A 20,759-nucleotide genomic window follows, 5' to 3' on the forward strand; every position below is an offset into this window, starting at 1 on the left:
ACCTGGTATCCCATTAGCTTCGTTTGTTTGACTTGAAAGACTATTGGTAAAACATTTCATACCTTAAACTCGCGCTCTTGTTCTTTGAGAGTGTCGTGTACAGCAGAGACGGGTCTCATTCCAGCAAACTCTTCCTCGATTCCTGCCAGATCGTTGAGGAAGTCAGCCAAGGATAAGTGAATATCCTGACACTCAAGCATAATGCTCTGGAGCCTGTCGCGACGATCGTCCAGTTTGTTGGCGATACGATCCATCTTGGTGTGCGCTTTACTCAGAGTAGAGACCACCTTAAAAAAAGATTTTAAACGGCAATCAGGAAAAGACAAATATCGATGCACACCTTGGTCACGAGAGAGTGGAAAACAAGGACGATGATAGTGAAAGATATGCTCCCGTGTCTAGAGGCAGCAAGAAAAAACACACACTCAAGATTGTCTTACCTCGACAGTGACACGGTCATCTTCCTTGTTCGACTCCATCAGCTTAATCCCAGCCTCCTGTTTAGTATCAAGCACTTGTCTTTTCTCCTGCACCGAATCCAACAGTTCCTCAACGTCGTGTAGTTGTTTCTTGACCACTTCTGGTTCCGTGCTGATAGGATGCAGCTCGTCTATCACCTTAGCCATGGCTACGAACCAGTTGTTAAGTTCCTCATCACATTCCTTGAATCGAGTGAGGTGCTCCAGGTGATTTTCAAGTTGGACTTGTCGCTTCTCTAGGGCATTCTGTATCCCTTCAAATCGAATAAACATGTTGGTGACCCTCTCTTCGATGATAACTACATTAGAAGAGTCCTTCTCTAGAAGATCCATCAACTGCTGCGCCAAGTCTTCCGTTACGTTTAGCGCGGGAGTCTGTTCCTCTAGCGTGATGAAAATCGCGTGAATCAACTCTAATTCTTGTCTAAGGCGCTCGATGTCCAATAGCGGGGTATCGTAGGCGCATAGGATCAGCCCTTCAACAACCAATGCTTCAATGCTGATGATACTATCATGGAAAGTATTCCACAGCTCCTTCATCTTCTCGTGATTCTCTTTCTTCTTATTCAGCAACGATTTCACTTCATCGAACCTCTCATTTACCCCTTGTACTTCACTTCTGACGAACTCCACATCAAAAGGCTGGATTTCTAGGATAGAAGTAGTGAGGTCGTTGAGTTTCTGTCGTGACGACTCGTGCTCAATGAGTTCTTTCTCGACCTCGTCTAAGTTCTTTTCGTACAAATTGAGTCCATCTTTGTTGCAGGGTATAGATTTAAGCGTGTCAAGTTTCTTCTCTGTGATACACAGCCATGGAACCAGTTCTTTCATTATCTCGAGATACTTTTCTGCGACAGGCTCGATCTTCTCCAACATTGTCTGTCGGTCCTCGGAGGTCTTCTGAAGTTTCTCCCATCTCGTTTGTATGTGTTTCATGTGTTGATCGACGCGGTCGCGATCTTTGCCAGGCTTCGCGCTGGACAAGATATTGTCGGCAGCAGCTTTTATGGCTTGGTACACAGGCTCGTGCTCTCGTATTTCTTCCAAGATTGGCTGTGAAAAAGAGAACGAGAAGGTCACATCTATTGCTATTAAGGGGCTTGGTATGGGACAAGTAAAGGAAGAAAGTGACAGGGACCAAGGGTGTGGTCAATACATCAATAAATAAACAAATATTCTCCGGGGCTCAGTATGAAAACGCCTGACGAAATCAAGCAATTCAAGGGAACGACTTGAACTAAGGGTGTGGTTGATTATAGGATTTGCAAATTTTCCTTAAGGATAGTGCTAGGCTTAACCTACGAATTTTTCTGTAAAGGCAACACTCATATGATATTGAAACTAATCCATCCAAACGCATTAACCTTAGAGTCACACAATAGTTCCTTTTGTCTATGGAGTGGTATATTTATATAGTTTTATTTCTAATAGACCTTTCTAGCTTCGTATGCGAATTGAATATTTCAGATCACATGACATTCCCTCGAGAATTGTTCTTTTATGACGAACATGTTAAAATATTTACACATGAAAGAATCAACTACCAAGAGTGGCATCACGTGGTCTGAAATGGGTATAGCGAACAAGGAAGCTAAAACGGTCTATTCAACTTGGTACTTCTCAAGATGGCAAACGCTTGGCCGAAATATGTCAAGTAAAAACTTCAGGTTACGAAGTGCCGTTTATTACAAGAATAATAATAAATAAGGGGATGACAAACCTTGTGCTCTCTCTTCAGTTCTCTAATGGTATCATCATCCGACATGACAGGTTTTGCGCTAGCAAGCTTTTCTTCTATCTCTTTCATCCAAGCCACGAAGTCCTTAGACACAGACTTGAACTCTTGTGACCGTACCAAGCCACACTTCAGAGCATTCTGCCTCTCGTTCACAACACTCGCCAGCTCCTCTAGTGGCTCTTTGCTTTTGCTTATTCGGTCCTTCATTTCATTTTCAGTCGAAGGTTCACCATTGGCGTTGTCGATCAGCCAATCAGAAGCATCGATGGCGTGTTGAAGGCAGACCTTGTCATCGTTGAGCGCGTCTTGGATGTGTGAGGTTTCTTGTAGTTGTTTTTGGACCTCTTCTGGATCGGTACTGACTGGTGCAAGGTTGGCAACTTGGGCTTGGATCTTGGGAATATTTTCTTCTACTCGAGTGATGCTCGTGTCGTAGATGTCCAAGTATTCAACAACCTAAAACAACAGATATAGAGTAGTTACAACAGATGTTGTGTGGACGGGAACTGAATGACACCAAATTCACGGGCCGGTAGTACCGTAATTAGCACATCCACGAAAACAGCGCCAGTGAATGCAGCCGGCACACAGTACGTTTACTCATATTTCTGAGTATGAAGGGGCGTAGCGAGGCCTCGATCTTAGGGGTGGGGGTGGGGAGGCAATGTACCATTTCCCCGCCAAATCCACAGGAATCCCGCATGAATTAATTCAATTCTGATGCCAAAAGCAAACTTTTAGTTCATTTATTTACACAAAACGTTCATCGATATCTAAAGCAGCGAGAATCAAGCTACAAACGATGCCTTACCTTGTCCAAGAAGGCTTCCTTCTCGTTGCTTTTGCTCTCTATTAAATCGTATCTCTGGTTGACAGACGCCACCTTTTCTAACACATCTGGATCTCCTGTTGTCTCTGCGAGTGCTTTGCCGTGTTTGACTAACTCTAGCACAGCTGGTTTACGATTTTCTAATATGGCAACAGATTTCTGGGACGAAGAAAGTTCAAATTTAATGAAAAGAAATTTGAACACGATTTAAAAAAGTATACATAAAATGCAACACACACACGCAACTAAAAACCATAAACATTTCCCTATCGAGAGAACTTCATTAGTTTTTTCCACCATGGGAAGCCCAACGAATGAGAGAAGACCTTGAGGTGGCCCAAGGAGGAAACATTTAACACCATTGCCTTCCACTCTGAACCAATCAAAAACAACCAGAACCCCAAAAACACGTGCCCGCCATGTTGCTTGATAAAACAAAACCAAAAACCAAGAGCAAATAATTTGTTAGAATTAACCCACATGGCAGCTACGATTACATGCACCACAAAAATGGTATCCCTGGTAGCCATGTTTTACCTTGGCTTTGCCGAGTTCTTCATGCGAGTGCTGTACATCCGTGATTAGAACATATTTCTCTACGACAAATTCTTGCACTTCCTCTAGGGTCAGCTCGACTACCATAAGGGTTTCTTGGTAGTCATGGAGACTGTCATGCACATCGTTCAGCTGTCTTAGTTTCTTGTCTACCTCGCAGCGAAGGTCATCGTATCGTTCATCGATCTTCGCCACCTCGTCCTCGATGACCTGTAGATCTGTTGTGACGTCTTTCTCTTTGGATATATCTGAATGGGAGGTGTAAGCTTCGTGTAGATATTGGAGATCTGGTTCATGTGTCTTGACTTCCTCTTGAAGGAGCTACGAAGACAAAAAGGCATGTTAAATCAGGCTCAAATAAAAATAACTCATCCTTGTTTTACGAGGGTAGAACTTAATAGAAAGTAGCTAACAAAGGCCCTGTTTCATGATCTAATTGGAATTTAGAACTTGATATTTGTGGAGGAAGGAAAAACTGGACAACCCAGAGAAAAGCCATCGAAGCACTAGATAGAATGAGCTAGGAACTCTACTCACGTACGATACCAAGTTTGGGAATTGAATACAGGCTGCATTGGATAAAGGCAAGCTTCCCCAGAGATGAGGCGGATTCATAAAAAATGATCAGAATGAAGGAAGCGGCAGTGAAAATAAAGAAATATTCCAAGCCGTAATGCAAACTTACCTCAACCATTTCCTGGACATGCATCAGTTCTTCCTGGTCACTTGGAATCTTATCACAGTCTCTAAGTCTGGCTTCAGCCTCGCTTAGCCAGGTCATGAAAGGATCACTAGCCTCCTCATACACCTTGGCTGTTGGCTTTAATTGATCTAGTTTGGTGCTATGCCCATTCAACTTGTCTGATAGTTCCTGCCATTTGGTCTTGGTGTTGTCCAGTTTTGTTTCCAGTTTGTCGTGTTCTGGACCCTCGGGTAACGTCTCCAGTATCTTTTGGCCTTCTGTTGTGACGTGGTCAAACATTTGGCGATGGAGGTCCTGTTGATTGTTGATTGTCTGAATACAGAGATTTTGTAAAAAATCTTAACTTTTATTTCAGGATTTCAGAATATTTTGTTCTTAAAAGACTAAGATCTTTGCAAGTGCTTGTTTCTCTACGCATACCAACTACTATTTGGTAACGATATTCTTCCTGTTGCTGCTGCTCTTGGTGTTACTTTGTTTTCCATTGCTGTTTACAATTTTGTTATTTCTGCCGCTGTGGCGGCAAATGTTTTGTGACTGGTGTTTTTGTCGTTTTACTGCTCTTTTTGTGCTCATATTTGCGTTTGTATCTTTGAAGCTTTCAAGTTTGAGCATGATAGTAATAAATATGTGATTTGTTTGAAAAAACATAAATCAGATCACATCGTTACTAACTACCCAAGCAGCTAGTATAGTAAGTTTAGCGGTTCAGACGCACGACATTTCGGCTATGCTTCAAAAATTTAGTTTGCGTTTATGTTTTGTGTAGTCGTAGTTGCGGTTATAGTTCTAGTATATACCAAACACATAGAATGCATTCTTCCTTACCTCAATCTTGTCCTCCTGATCTACAATGATGTTATACCTATTAGACACAGGTCCCAACAAACTATACAGGTTATTGGCACTGACGAACCATCGGTTCAGCTCTTCCATAGAATCTTTAAGATCCTGACTCTGTAATAAGGCAGTATGGAGGTTGGCTCGTTTTTCGTTCAGCGTAGCAGCAATGTCTTGGATTGGTTTGTCCACTTTGGATAATCGATCTGCCACATCTTCTTGTACTCCAGGATCGTCGTTACTCAATTCATTGACCTTCTCGGCCAGTTGTTTTGCCTGTTCAAGCATGGCTACCTTTTCTTGTACCTCGTCCTTCAATTCCTAAAAAGAACGAATTATTGAGTAGGATAAATAAGGATACCTTTTTCAAAAATAAAATGTGTTAAAAGGACACATGCAGAAGAAAAATCGCCTCTTCAATCTCATTGCGTATCATTCCATTATACTCTATTTAATTCATCTATCCCATTCTAGCTCGCAGTATTCTATTCCATCGTCTCTCTTTTCTTCTCATCCATTTACATTTTATTCCATCTCATCCATCAAATTTCAACTCATATCATATCATCCCATCACATCCTGTCTCCTTCATTCTTACTCCTTTCCATTATATACCATCTCATCCTACTCCATTTCATCCCATCTCATCCATGAGATCCCAACTAATGTCATGTCATGTAATGTCATACCACCCTATTCCATCCCTTCTTATCCATTCCATCCCATCCTGTTTTGTCCCATATGCATTACCTCCCACTAAAGTTAAAAACGCGAATACTTACCCGCAGTTCATCAAGCTGTTTCTTGATCTCCTCCGGTTCACTGCTAACAGGAAGCTCAGCCTCAACCTTTTCTTGGCCTTCAGGAATCCATTTCTGAAGATCGTCTACGATTCCAACCAGTTTGTCATAACTGTTCAGACCATCCCTCAGTTTCGATTGTTTCTTCCTCAAGCTTGATGACAGGCTACGCTGTTTGTGTTTGACCTTAGCAACTTCCGTTTGCACCTCCATGCCTGGCTCCGTGTGAATGTTAATGACACGAAGCAGGCTTTCGCTTGCTCGACGGATGAGCTGTACTCGTTTGCCACTTTCCTCGATGTCTTTAATAGCCGTCTATCAAAATCAATTGATACACAAAATAAAGTAAATACGAATTTATGAAGTTATGAACTCTAAGGGTGCTGGATAGACATGATGATTCATTTACGGACCTCCACTCCTCCCTCCATCCCTAAAAAAGAAATCCAATACAAATGTTCATCTGAATGTTGATCTGAATAGACCCCTCGCACGTGACGTCAAACCAGCTGAATTTGGAGAACAAAAAAAATTTTGAATCTCCTGAAAATTGTAAACCTATTATTATATCCAAACCGAGCTGCATTCCGACGTGCTGCAAGGGGTCTATAAAGGAACACAGACGAGTTTATACATACCTCGACTTTTCCAAGTTCGTCCTCGCTGACAGGAACATCCATTACCACATCCTCTACTTGGCTGAACACCTTCTCAACAGGCTCCAGTTGCGCACGGTACAGGTTGAGCTGTTCCTCTGCGCGCATCAGATTCTGCTTACGATCCTTGACTTTCTCTTTGAGTTCAATCAAGCCAGTCTCGCAGCTATTGACGCGCTCGGCTACATCTCTGACGGCCTTTGGATCGTCTTTCTTGATTGATGTGATAGATTTAGCTTTCATTTCGGCCTCTGCCAGGGTTGAGAACTGGGACTCAATTTCATTCTCCAATTCCTTTTAAAAAAATCGCGTAAACGTTTGAAATTTAAAAGTTGGTTGAATTTGAACCAAGTTGACCTACCAAGGTTTCTTCGTTTGCACGTGACATCCTAACTCCACTCCCTCCCCTCCCCTCCCCTATGCATGCAGTCTTCCAGGCTGTCCAAAGGTATCTTGAATGAATGCTGGTCCCTTCAGCTTGACACATGTCGCGCTGTCCCAAATACTTGGTAGTCACATACTAGAGATTATATCAATAATACTATCATATTCACCTGTACTTCTTCTATTTGTTTCTTGATGACCTCAGCATCGTTGTGGATAGGATCAAAATTGTGCAGCTTATCAAAAGCAACGTCTATAAACTTGTCGAGCTCGTCAGTAGTAGAGACGAAGGAGGATATATCTTCGATGACCTTTGCCAGCCATAGTACTCTTACATCTACCTTACGGCGGATTGCTGAGCAGCGCGTAGCCACAGCCTTGACACGCTGTTTGACAGGGGCGAAGTCGATGTTGGGATAATCTTCCTTCTTTACTTCATCTCCGACTTTCTCAATGTCTGCTTCCAAAGTCTGGAATTCATCTTTCAATTCCTAGGTAATGAAGACATACTGGTACTAAGTACGCACTCTGAGGGCTTATTAAAACAGGGTTAGCAGATTTCTTGAACTTCCCAGCTACTTCTCGTTTTCTTTCGCAAAAAGAATTACCAGGTAAGAGTTCTATTACTATAACTTTGAAAACGAAAACTAGCTCTTTGAAACTCAGAATACACGAGTGCTATCCCGTCTTTACTATCAAAGCTTGACTAAATGAATACACTCAAAATAAAGTTATTACATACCCTTCCGGCAAAGTTGAAATTGGAAAACGTTACGCACAAATTGAACGTTATGAAGTTTTTTTTACAAAAGTCAGTTTTCTTGCCTCGTATGACAAACAGTGCTTTCTTACCTTTGCACTTTGCAACTCTTCCCTTCCTTCTTCAAGATCAATTCCTTCATACAGAGGTTCCTCCAGGCTTCTTTCCACCTTCTTCACCGAGTTTTCCAATGGTAACAACATGTTTCTATATTTCTTGACCTTATTTTCGGCCTCACTGACTTGTTCTCGGCGTACGCAGTAAAACTCGTTGATCACCGTCCACCGTTCGACCACATTTTTTATTTCAGCTTTTACCTCGGGTACTCCATCTGTTACCCCCACTGAATCACATGTACCAATCAGATTGTCGGAACTCGAGACTAGAGACTTGTACACGGGACGATGGCCTTCAATGTCTTCTTGCAAGAACTGCTGCAGAAACTGAAATCATGAGAAATAGTTAATTTTTTGAGACTGTGAGCAACTGTGACAAAGTTGTTTAGCGCGATGCTTTTCCTAGTTCGTCTTCTTTGAGGACCACTCTTGTAGCTAAAGGAACTACTGACTTTTAATATAGGTACTTCGCCTAACACAGTGAATTGCTCCCTGCGCTACTGCTATTTTTATAAACATGCCAAACCTTTAGCTGCAAGCTGCATGCTGAAATTTGGTTTTCGCTGCCGTCAATCAAACCTAATCAGTCGGTACCTTTCATGTTTGACTGGCGGCAGCGAAAAACCAAATAGTTCAGTGTGCAACTCGCAGACACAGAGTTTGCATGTTTATGAAAATAACGGAAAGTCAGTGTCTTTCTGAAGATCTCTTAATGTTGCAGTTGAAGGATAAAGAGTAGAAGGTAAGTAAATTCAAATAACTCGTTACCTTGATCAAACCTCTTTCTCGTTCAAGGGCATGTTTTTCACAGAGAACTTCATCACAGTCAGATATGATCTCCTCCATTTCCATCAATGATGGCATGAACATTTCGATCCCTTCAGCGTACTCTTGAGCTGGCGGACACACTTCGTCGAGTTGTTCTTGACGTTCATTCGTTTTCTGGAGCACATCATCCCACCTGTCTTCCAGCTCCTCGATGTTTTTCTTGAGGTTCTCCTTGTATTCTCCTGGTTCGGATTTGGCGAGGATGTCTTTGCCTTGTCGGATGGTGTCGTCAAAGATGACCTCGTGCATGCTAACCTCGAGGTACAGGCCCTGAAATATTGATAACCAAGAGTGGAGTTACATTAGGATGACAATGAATGGATGGGTGCAAAGATGAAGGGGGGAAGGTGGGAGGTCTAAAGGAAGGAAGGGAAAAAAAGGAAGGGAGGAAAGGAAAAAATATAGAGGAAACGGAAGGAAGAAAAAAAGGGAAGAATGAAACAAAAAGCGAATCAAAAACAATAACGAATTAATAAGAGACAGAACGATACTAAACCAAGAAAACGCAAACTCAGGTTTCCATTCTATATTTGTCCTAGCGTACCTCGTGGTCCAGTTTTTGTTGTGCAGCCACTACATATATAGCACTGACAGGTTCTTGTTCACCAAGGACCTTCTCCATGTCACTCAGCTTGGCTAGGGCTTCTTCAAGAGACAACTGATAGTCCTGTCCTCGGATGACCACATTCTGCAGACGTCCTTGTCTATTGTTGACCTTTGAATGAAGTTGGTCAAACGGTTGTTGGACTTGCTCGAGCTTTTCTTGCACTTCAGCGACCGTGGCTGGATCGTCTTCGATATTTTTAGCGATGTGATTCTTGATTTCAACCATGGTATCGATCTTTGTGTGATAGATCTGGAACTGGTTGATGATTGGCTGTTTTGAAAAAAACAGAGTAATGGTGTTATTCATGTTACGTCATCGTCATCATCATTATCATCAACATCGTCATCTCGAAAGGTACGACTGAAAAAAGTTTACTTACCCTCAACTCTGCCAACTGTTGCTTAGCTGTATCATAATCCTCAGTGGCGGGTGCCAACTCATCGACCAACTTTTTAATCTCAACCAACCAAATATCCACCTCTTCGTAGATTTCCATGAACACGACGAACTTGTCCAATCTCTTGGCCATTTTCTTCTTCACTCTCTTGACCTTACTCGTACTGAGGTTATAGCGATGGCTTAGTGTTGCTATCTCTTGCGTTAGGTCTGATGACTGGTCTGTCTGAGGAGGAGCACTGATTTCAGCTAGGTCGAGTTCTGCTTTCTGGTTCTCGAGACTGACGATCAAATCCTGAATAATAGGGTGAAAAACAGAAACTTAACAGAAGCTTATCATGAGGATCGAATTAGAATCAAATAAAGAATAGCAAAAGTAGTTTTCTGGGTTTTGATTGGTCAGGGTGCTAAAACTCTGTACGACCTGTTGATGTGCCATTGTAGTATATCTTGGAAAGTGAAGAGAGGGAAGAGGGATATTCAACCATCTTAAGAGATTCTAAATTATACAAAGCCCATGTTATTTGCGGTCAACGTTCAACCACTTATACATTTAAAAAGCGACATGTTTTACTCTGAGCGGAGTGGGAAACGATAGGTAATTCGTAATTTAAAAACACGCGTGCTTGGATGAAGTAAAAAAAGACGTTGGGAAATTAAATTTATATTACAGCATTTCATACCGTGTACGTGCTGCAAGTCAATACCGTATGTCACCACGCATACGAAAACCGCTCTACCACCAGTACAACACAATAAGAAAGGGGGAGGGTTCGAAAAGTGTGGTTGTCAAGCCTACCTCAACGCGTTGTAATTCATCTTTGCTCTTCTCCACGTCTAGTCCAATCTCAAAGTCCAAGAAAGCGTCTAAATCATCCAGGGTGTCCTTGACTGGATCAACAGCATTCTGGTATACCTCAACGTTCTGTTCTAGGACCTTCGCTTCCCTTTCAGCATCAAGGTTCACCATCTTTAGTTTTTCGTAACGGTTGATGAAGTCGCGGACTTCGTTCTCTACTGGTGCTGTTTCTATTTTGATGGGTAGAGTTTTGCAATAGTCGGTTAGTTCCTTGCCGCTAGCCATGACTACTTTGAGATTGTTACTCTCGTCCTCTACAGCCATCTTAAATTCCTGTTGAAGGGAAGGATTTTCAGTCACAAATACACATCTAAATAGTAAACACAGCGCAATCTTCACGTCGTCTTTTTTAGGGACACCAAAAACAAGAGTTTGCCCTATACTGTAACACTCGGCAATAATTATCCTTTACTTAATCTAATTTTCCTCTAGTATTAACAAACTACCCGGCCAAACTAACCTTAATATCAGATCTTTGTTTTGCAGCCGTTTCCTCATCACGTGGAATGGCCTTCAGCCCTCCAATCTTTTCTTCTGAATCCTCAAGGAACGTATTGAACGGTTGCGACGCAGTTTGGTAACGTTCCATTAATGGTGCCAATTGATCGAGCATTTCTTTACGGTCAGCGGATTTGTCCTTCACGTTATTGAATCGGTGGCTCATGTCGGCGAGTTTGAACTTGAGGATATCTCGTTCGGGACCGGGGTTTAGGTTTCGTAGCATTGTATCCCCAGTCTTTTCTATGTGGTCAACCATTTGTTCGTAAGTTGAGATTTCTTGATGCAGAGTCTGTGGTCGAGAGAATCAGTAGGATTTCATTTATAGTCAAGGTAACATTTATAACATGTGCAGACAATGTTTACAACAATGTGAAAGCAGCCATGTTGAATAACAGCGATTAAGATCCAGACACTCCGTGCAACTGCCGCGGTGCGAAACGTTACGCACGCAAATAAAGTGCGTACTGTGTCTGAAACGTCGTTAGAGCAGTTTTCATATGACTGTAAAATGGTCAGTGCCGTGTGCAGGCCTTGCCGTGACCGTGATTTTTTCTAGATTTTTAGTTGGCTAATTGTTTTCTCGGCGCAATGTGATTGGTTTAGCATTGCCGTGACCTTGGCGTGACCGTGACCGTGTTTGTGCCGTGGCATTTGATTGGATGGAGAGTAAATTCTCGCGCAATGTGATTAGCCTTACCGTGTCACCATCGCGTTTGTGCCGCGAAGTTTTCACAGTCCTACGAAAACTCCTCTAAGCGATAGGTGCGCACAACAGTTGCACTATGACACAAAGACGATTAATCACTGGCTGTGTGACATCGTAAAGCCTCAAATGATCCCCAAGAAAAGTATGGAAACGAAAATGAAGATATAATAAAAAGGTTATAGACCCCTTGTATGTGACATCAAAGCAGCTCGATTTGGAGACAAAACAAAAGAATTTCAATCTCCTGAGAATTGGAAACCTATTGGTATGTCCTCCAAATTGAGCTGCATTCTGATGTACTGCAGGGAGTCTATAAAGCTAGTATTGAACATAACACATTAGTGCCTTACGTCTTGTTCCATTTGTAGATCATTAATCTTCTTGGTTCTTAACACAGGTGTTTCCTGTTTGCTCTGTCTCTTTTCCATCTCAGTCAACCACTGCACAATATTAACAAGAGAGTTCTCGAGCTCCTGTGACTGGATCATCATCACCTGCAGCTTCGACAAGCGATCTGACACCACGGCAAGCAAGGCGTCGTAGGCTTCTTCGTATGGATGGAGCTTCGTTGTGACATCATCTTCGACCACAGACGCGCCATCACTTGCTTCTACGAGTTTGGTTCCTGAGCTTTTGGCAGTGACGAGGAGGGCACGCTTGGCCATGAGAGAAGCATGAAGGTCCTAAAACGCATTTATAGAGCTATTAGGAATCATTACTTTACGGTTTGTGCTACGCGGCAATAACATGACTGATTTATGAGTCCACTCAAACAAACCATAAAGAGTTGTATAGACGTACTACCCATCTATTCATACAATTGAAAAGCAGTATCCTTTAAAGCTCATAATAGTAAGACAATTTAAAAGAGCAATTATGCCTGCGCTATGGACTAAATGATACTGTGAGCTATAAGTTAAAGACGAATTAAAAAAATTTTCCTGAAGGGCGTATGCGTGGTTTGGGAAAAGCATTCTCTATTTACAGACAAGTAATGTCATCTTACCTCGACCTCTTTCAATTGCCTCTTCAACTCTTCAGGCTCACTACTGATTGGCTCAAAGCGCTGTACGGCAGCCATAGCTTCAGGAAGCCAAGATTCAAACTGGCTGAGCGCACCTTCAAACTGTTCTGCGTTTGCAATAACACAATCTAGATCTTTCTTCTCACGCTCCAGGCCCGCTCGTACCGCGTCAAATCGTTCGTTCAGTGCAGCCATGTCGTCTTGGATAAAAGCGACATTAACCACTTGTGAATCAGAGTCGCAAACCAAATCTCGGCCTACGTTGTTGGCCGTTTCAAGGTCGTCTCTGGAGTTTTCAAGCGCTGATAAAAGAACCTACAAGATTAAGATTGAATGTTATTATAGCAAATGCTTTCGTTTGATTACGCAAAAATAAGTCGAGTTTGGAGGAAGTCAGTGACTTTCTCCTGTACTTCGGGCTTTTTTCTGGGTTATAAGGTTTTCCTCTGTCAGCAAAAAATAGCACATTCTTTCTGATCCACAGCAGTTATTCCTTCGCTGTCACAGTGTCATGAAAGAAGCGAATACGTTTAATTTCTAAATCTCACCATTAAAGTATCTCTGTTAGATTTCGCTTGTTCTAGATCCACTCCAGTGCTACCTTTCTGTTGCAGAACCTCTTCCGTTCTCAACAACAGGTTCGACATCTTGCCGACTTTTTCCTTGTAGTCCTGCAGTTGTTTTTGTGCAGTCTCAAGCTTTTGCTGCTTGTCATCAACCACATCTTTCATCACCGACCATCGGTTTAAGATCTCCTTTGTGAGAGCATCTATCGGTTCGAGCCCTGCTGTTATGTTAGCTGCTTCGCATGCTTGCTGGAGATTGTCTGCTGCTGTCAAGAAGAACTTGAAGACCGGGTCGTGATTGGTTATATCTTGGTGCATTTCCTGGAAAGAAGCAACACAGTGATTGGTTAACTTCAACTGAGGGGAATCCCTCCATCTTTAAGAAAGTTTATCTCGTACTGATTAAATTAATTTATTAAATCATTATTATTTTATCATTCATTTCAGCCCTGTACATACCTTAACAACTTGCAACTGATAATTGAGCGCGTCCTCATCGCATGCAACTGGCTGCATGTTAACGACTCTGTGTTCTACATCCCTCATCCAATGATTCAAAGCTCTAAATGCGTCATCATAGGCTTGCGCAGTGGGAAAAACAATCTCAATAACATTCTGTCGGTCCTCAGCTTTGTCCTTGACTGTTGTCCATAGAGTCTCAGTTGCAGTTACGCGGTGTTCTAGTTCATCTCGTTCAGGACCAGGAGGTGCTTCTAATGCAAGATTCTGTGCAGCTGGAATAACGTATTTATGAATAGGTACGAGACTGCCAATTTCTCGAATCACAACCTAGATAGGAAAATATATTTCGTTAAGTAATAAATTAATTTAAAGTCGAAAAATATTACTGCGTCAATATTGATGTGAAGACAAAACTTCTTCACATACAATCCGCTTCTACTGTCTGGTAGGCAATAAAAAAAAGGCCAAAACCTGTCCTAGTTAAATGATGCATAGAATACAAGAAAGGATTCGGTAACACAGAGAAATAGCAGATATCGGAGTTACACTCTGTTGTATTCAAACAATTGTTTCAAGTCGAGGCATTTGGGTCAATACAATGAAATATATAGAAACGGACCCAAATGTAACAATTGTCTGAAGGCAATAATGGACTCCGATATCTGCTATTTATTTTCAATGGGTAATATATTCCTCCTGAACCACCCGTCAGTTCCATCAACCATCTTCCTCCATCGGCACCGCTTCGCAGGTTACCATTCTGCTGAATGACTGTTTTTTTTAATCCAGGAATAGACCCCTTGCATATGACATCAAATCAGCTCAATTTGGAGAACAAAACAAAATAATTTCAATCTCACGAAAATGGGAAACCTATTGTTATGTCCTCCAAATTGAGATGCATTCCAACGTGCTGCAAGTGGTCTATATGTCTCTCTCAAGAGGTCGAGAAGGTCTTGAGTATCAAGTTCAACCTATCAAAGATCCCATCACAGAAGCAAATTGGCTGGTTGCTATATTTCTGCTGTAAGTTGTCTTAAAACTTACCTCATGGCTTTTGCGTTGGTCCTTGAGTATACCATATTCTGCCGACACAGGTTTAGCTTTAAGCATCTTTTTATCCAGGACAGCGATTCTCTTCTCAAAGTGATCCAACGTCTCGTTGACCCTCTCGCTTTCAGTCAACGCGGTCTCCAAGCGGCGGCGTCGATCCTGCAGCCTCACAGACACCTCATCGATGGAGGATCTAGCGTTGGTGATACTCGATTTCACCTCACTAATGACTTCCTCCTTGTTGTTGTTTTGTTTGATGATCCACTCGCCAGTCTCTTCCATAGTTTCGATTTTTCTTCTATGGATGACTACCTCCTCCTCGAGGTTCTGTACATGCTGTAGTTGGTCTCTGATCTCATCAACGTCAGTCATAACGATTTCTACCGTCACATAGCGCATGATTCCCATGACTTTACTCTCGACTTCTCGGCCAGTTCCTTCAAATACCTCCACAGTTTTGATGTATTTTTCGAGCTTGACTCTACGCTCCTTCAAGCGGACCTGCATTACGCGGTTATCTTTGATGATGGTGATGATATACTCGTTGTTAGTGACTTGCTTAGACAGGCGCACTAGTTTGTACTCGGATTCCTCCAACACATGGAGTGTATTGTTAACCTTGGTCAGTTCTTTCTTTACTTGCGAGATATCGGTACCGTAAGCCGGTTCTTGTGCGAGGATGCTCTCGGCAGCGTCCATCGCTTGTTGCATTGGCGCCATCACTTCACGCAATTGCGCCATTGTTTTATCTGAATTTCTGAGCAACTTCTCTCCTCCCAAGACCGCAGCATTATGGCGTTCCCATCGTCGCTTATTTTCCTCGACGTCTCCAATGACGACGACTGCGTCTGTGTTGATGTTCAACTCGTGGCAAATGCTGATCAGTTCCTCAGAAGTCGAGACGAGGTTTTGGAAGACAGGTCGATGGTTTTCGAGCTCTTCACGAAGTTTCTTGATAACTTGTTTCTTTTGACCAAGGGTATCAATGTCGCTAATCTCTGTGTCCAAAGCTAGCTCAGTGAGGGTGCGCTCGTCAGCACTCAACCACGAGAGGAACTCGTTTCTTGTTTGAACATAACAAACAACAATAGGTAAAAGTCGTTCCATCTCTTTTCTGCGATCTGCCATCGATTTGTTGATGTTCTTCCATCGGTTGGCCAGATCTGTCATTTTGAGTCTCATGTTTTCTCTCTTGGTCTTGGTTTCCAAGCGATCAGCCTGGTCCTCACCTTGTGTCAGGATATCGTTAAAGACTTGCTCGTAAGACTCGATTTCTTCCATTAAAAGCTGCAAAGTACAAAAGAACACTTTAAATCGCGAAATGGAATAGAATGAAAATAGACAGGAAAAAAAAACTCAGAAAAGGCCGGCCTTAGATTGGAACGATAATACTTTTTTGCTCTGGGACTGAGGATTGTTATCCAAGCTTACAAAGACTTTTAAAAGTCACTTTAAATATACCTGCTGTTCTTTGTTTTGCTTTTTGATGACAACGGGTCTAATGGAGAGCATCATTTGCGATCGGACTTTCTCCTCTGTCAGGCTCAACCACTTCTCGAAATCTTCAACCGTCTTATTGAAATCTTGCTGCTTGTACACTGCAGATTGGAAGTCTGCCATCTTGTCGCGCAATTTATCTTCCACCGTCACGTATTCATTTGTCACGGCTTGGACATTATTGGTAATATCTTTGATAAGCTTTTCATCGCCGAAGTTCTTTTGCATCAAAGCGGATCCAGCGTGTTGTAAGGAGCCTAATGTGGGCTTCAGCTGGTACAGCTCGATTTGTAACGCCTTCAGTTCGTCCATTTTCTTTCTGAGCTGTACTGGATCATTACCTAATGGCTCGTCTGATATTTGTTCATCAACCTTCTTGATTTCATCTGACATTGATGCTAAGGCTTTAAAAAACCTACCAATGTTGTCGTTCTCAATGTCCTCTCGTTTGCTCTCCAGTTCTCGTTTCACTTTTTCATAGCGCTCGTTAGCCGTCTCTTGCAGCTGCCGCAATTCTTCGGTTTCGCCATTCATTTCTTTGAGTTTATCAGCCAGTTCTTTAGCTATTTTATTCATCCTATCGACATCACGCTTTCGTCGATCCAGCACCAGAAGCACTCCTTTAATATTTGGTAATTCCTGTTTACATTTCTCTGATGATAATGGTACTCCGTCCAGCGCGTGAAGCTGTGTTTCGCCTCTGTTTACTACACCGTCAACATTCTGCAAAGCATCGTGGAATTTTCTTGCGAGGGGAAGAATTTGATCCAGTTGATCATGACGTTCGTTTACCCTTCTCTTTATGTCTTCCCATCGTGGTTTGATGTCATTATAAGATTCCTCGATTTCTTGCCGTGTAGGGGATTCAGGCTCGTTTTTGAGGAACTTATTTGCGTCTTTGTCGATGTATTCGTAAGTGGGTTGATGGTAGCGTACGTCTGTTCTGATAGCAAGGTGTGAGATCTCGTCTTCTTTCAGTTTGAGAACTTCACACGAGTAAGGTCTGGCTCGGTCTAGTGAGTCTTCCACTGTCCGTAACCAACCAGTGAACTCCTTCATGACTTCGTGCAGATGATCAAATTCTACAGAAGTGGGACGCACTTCTTCAAAGGTCAGGTCAGTTAGGTATTTCTTCTGTTCTCTGATGGCTCCTTCCAGTTCGTGGAATTCTTTCTTGACCTTATTGAGAGTTTCTGCGACTTGTGCTGGAATAACTTCATTTTCTGGTCGGCCATCTGGCATTCTGTGTAGAGAAAAGAAGACTTTCTTATAGATCGGGTTCGAGAAAATGGAGGATGGTCATTTTTAAAATTTCCCCTCCCTCCCCTTCCTCCAAAAATGGGGTCAAAACAATTGGAGAAAGGTCTTCACTATAACAGTGTATAACGTGGACTAAAAGACCCACTGAAGACTCTGGTTACGAGCATCTTCATTGCCCGCGCTAACGCCACAGTACCGACAGTAATTAGCGAGATAGTTGTTGCGGTGTTTGAAGGGGAGAAAAATTTTTTCACTTCACATCCGCGTCGCGCAAGGTCTTAGAATGTAGACTATAAAATGAATTGATGGGTACTCACGTGACTTTGGATTTCTGTGCGTTCCTTATCAGCCATTCTCCTGTTACCGTAGCTGAGGTAAGAAGAGGTCGATTTTGTTCCATCTCACGATGAAGATCCTAATAACAATTGAAAATCAACAATTACATCAGAACCAAACTTTTATTACTAAAACCACCTTTCTACAGAGCAGTTCTGTAGTACCGAGAAAACCGGCACGTCACGGACGCGTTACCCCGTGACGAGGTTTTTGATTGGCTAGGTAAGAGTCACGCGCAATATCACTAATTGTTCAACGGATGACCGTGACCGTGCCGGGATTTTTTAAAGGCCAAACAAAGAGCAAGAAATAATGAAATTGAATGTCGTTAACCTCTAGTTCAGCTATCCTGGCCAAAATGGCGTCTTTGTCTTTGGTGTCCACATTTTTATCAAGTTTTTCCTTCCTGGCTGACACTTTCTCCAGTAACTTTCTGACCGCCTCTTGGAATTCGAGCGCTTGTTTCAAGTGGTCTTGATAGTGCTCTTCGTATGCCGAGATCTTGACTTTGATCTTGGATACCCGGTCATTCAGTGCCTTCAGCTGATCTTCAACACCCGCGGTTGCTGCGGTGGGGCCGTCCATGGCTCCCAGTCTACGTCCCTCGTTTTGTGCATTATTTGCAGCATCCACAAGATCTTCTTGTAATACCTTACCAAGAAATAAACAATTGAAATTAATAACTATATCAATATAGGAACAATTCAATTTTCGTTTCCATGGTCACATGGAAACACACGCAGTAATGTTAGCTATGCCTACACATTAAGAGAGCTCTTTTTGACTACAGATGTCATGCAAAATGCGGCATAAAATGTATATTCAATGGCTACTACAGCTGGTTAGTAAAAGAGATATGTTATTTTCGTTATTTTGTCTAGATATTTTTGGTAATTAAGGTACTATATAAAAGACTGATTGATTCTTTTTTTAAATTGTTAATACTAATACGAAAGTCTGTAGTGTCTCTTAGCACACCAATTAAACAACGATAAAAGAACAAGGAATGCAGAAACAAGTGAATGACACATCTCCATAATTATAAATAGTCGGGTAAGCAGATAGCTTACGAAGGAAATTCCGGATGTGACGCAGGCTAGTAAGCAGATGGAAATCTCGAATGGTGGTTTCTTAGGAAACTTAAGACTTATAAATATACCCTAAGAATGTTTTCTTTTTCTCTGTCTATATACCGCTTTATTAATTATATCAATAAAACCTAATTTTCTTTCTTGAACAACTTGTGTTTTTCAAATAAAGGTTTTAATATTACTGTCTTCAGACAAAATGCACACAAGAATAGGTTTTTAAGTGTTTTGTTTGAGTCTCGACCAATGAGAGCGCGAATCAATGACCTCCCTCGAAGATGAGATTGGATGATGTCTGTCCATTAATCAAATCATTAATTAGCATTTAATTCACATAAATATTAACTACTAAGTGCATTCACGGACGATATAAACGTATCTTAGCAAAGCGGTTTCGGAGACAAAAAAAATCATGATTAAGTTATAAGAAAATATGCCTACGAAATCATACGGCAATTCCGTTCATAACAGAGTACATCTAGTTGAATAGATATAGCATAAAATAAAGAAATAATGAGAACAATTCGATAGGCAATGAAAAGCAAAGAAAACGAAGAAAAATATATTTATCGATCCTGTAATCTCATCATAAACAGAAAATTAAAATAAAATGAAATAAAATAAATGCTTTTTCCTTGGTTTCCTGTTTTTCTATCCTCCCTTATATTCTTTTTTCTAGTATTTTTATATGTAGACAATCTTAATGAAAATAATTGAAAAAAATCCTTTTTGGGTTCGTGAGAGAATTCAGCACTTGTGCTATCTAACCCCTGCGGGCGAAAACCTCCTTTTTTGTAGATGAAAGTATTGCTTTTCTTTTTACTTCTAAAATAGTAAATAATGTAAAATAGAGAAGATTACTGGAGTTTATGTGTAAATAATTCTATTGATCGCGAGGTAAAACTTTCTAGGGAATTCGCTAATTGCCTGTTAGAAATCTAGTTGTTTGCTTGCACTATACTCCTTTTGTACAGTTAATCGAAAATAGCGTTGTTTTACGCAATACAAAGCTAGCTAAGTGAATGTTTGCTAAATGCCAAAAGCCTTCCATCGATCTTATTATATGGCAACGCGAAGTACATGATGTTTTATTGCTGGAAGAAAGTTATTGAATGTCGCGACGCATATCTAGAGGATTGATATTTTGTCTTCATCACATATAAACGGACCTCATTGTAAAGGCTGTACAAATTCAATAAAGCATAAACGTCGAGGGATTTATGATTGACAATTTACAAGGTAGGATGTGAAAAGAGTAAACAAAGAACAAATTTAGGTTGACGCTAAGGACAATGTAACGCAATCTCTCTAAAAACTCGATCGGAAAAAAGCGAGCGAAAAAAGCCTCAATAAAAACGACTAAATACCACCTAGATCAAAACCATCGAAGATTTTTACCTCTCCGAGTGAGCGTTAAGAAAACTAAACTACATATTATCGTTAGAGAGTAAAAAAGCACGAATGATTTCCATTCGCGTGACCGTACACTAAGAGTGATTTCATTCAACGAGGATGCTGTTTAGGCTGCATGCCTGAATAAAATACCAATTCAATAAAACGCCTACCTCATTCGGGCTTATAAAGCTGTCATACCCCGACGAAAAAACACTAGGAGTGAAAACAAAGTGACTTATTGCCTTCACACAAGTGGAATCCGTCTGGCTTTCATTTTTCCTTCTTCTATCATGAGAGACATTCTCTTGAAATGGTGTTTTC

At 41.5% G+C, this 20,759-nt stretch overlaps 1 protein-coding gene across 5 annotated transcripts in view; it reads right to left on the bottom strand.

Moving 5' to 3' along the window:
* LOC116308019 (uncharacterized) overlaps nucleotides 1–20,759 on the bottom strand; it is a 112,411-nt gene that overhangs the window by 32,286 nt on the left and 59,366 nt on the right. For all 5 annotated transcript variants that reach the window (XM_089032207.1, XM_089032208.1, XM_089032209.1 and 2 more), the window contains 24 exons: nucleotides 18,289–18,606; nucleotides 17,937–18,034; nucleotides 16,324–17,602; nucleotides 14,857–16,149; nucleotides 13,807–14,136; nucleotides 13,330–13,668; nucleotides 12,764–13,096; nucleotides 12,108–12,440; nucleotides 11,011–11,340; nucleotides 10,491–10,823; nucleotides 9,675–9,986; nucleotides 9,233–9,565; nucleotides 8,629–8,958; nucleotides 7,837–8,187; nucleotides 7,155–7,475; nucleotides 6,583–6,894; nucleotides 5,927–6,259; nucleotides 5,133–5,465; nucleotides 4,287–4,616; nucleotides 3,584–3,922; nucleotides 3,029–3,205; nucleotides 2,200–2,673; nucleotides 441–1,532; nucleotides 63–287 (listed from right to left, as the gene is read on the bottom strand). In XM_089032207.1, coding sequence (XP_088888333.1) covers nucleotides 63–287; nucleotides 441–1,532; nucleotides 2,200–2,673; nucleotides 3,029–3,205; nucleotides 3,584–3,922; nucleotides 4,287–4,616; nucleotides 5,133–5,465; nucleotides 5,927–6,259; nucleotides 6,583–6,894; nucleotides 7,155–7,475; nucleotides 7,837–8,187; nucleotides 8,629–8,958; nucleotides 9,233–9,565; nucleotides 9,675–9,986; nucleotides 10,491–10,823; nucleotides 11,011–11,340; nucleotides 12,108–12,440; nucleotides 12,764–13,096; nucleotides 13,330–13,668; nucleotides 13,807–14,136; nucleotides 14,857–16,149; nucleotides 16,324–17,602; nucleotides 17,937–18,034; nucleotides 18,289–18,606 — 10,248 coding nt within the window. The remainder of the gene's footprint in view (nucleotides 1–62; nucleotides 288–440; nucleotides 1,533–2,199; nucleotides 2,674–3,028; nucleotides 3,206–3,583; nucleotides 3,923–4,286; nucleotides 4,617–5,132; nucleotides 5,466–5,926; nucleotides 6,260–6,582; nucleotides 6,895–7,154; nucleotides 7,476–7,836; nucleotides 8,188–8,628; nucleotides 8,959–9,232; nucleotides 9,566–9,674; nucleotides 9,987–10,490; nucleotides 10,824–11,010; nucleotides 11,341–12,107; nucleotides 12,441–12,763; nucleotides 13,097–13,329; nucleotides 13,669–13,806; nucleotides 14,137–14,856; nucleotides 16,150–16,323; nucleotides 17,603–17,936; nucleotides 18,035–18,288; nucleotides 18,607–20,759) is intronic.

This window comes from Actinia tenebrosa, unplaced genomic scaffold (assembly GCF_029948245.1).
Source record: "Actinia tenebrosa isolate PJP-AT-01 unplaced genomic scaffold, QUT_ActTen_1.0 PGA_scaffold1__47_contigs__length_23844297, whole genome shotgun sequence".
NCBI lineage: Eukaryota > Metazoa > Cnidaria > Anthozoa > Actiniaria > Actiniidae > Actinia > Actinia tenebrosa.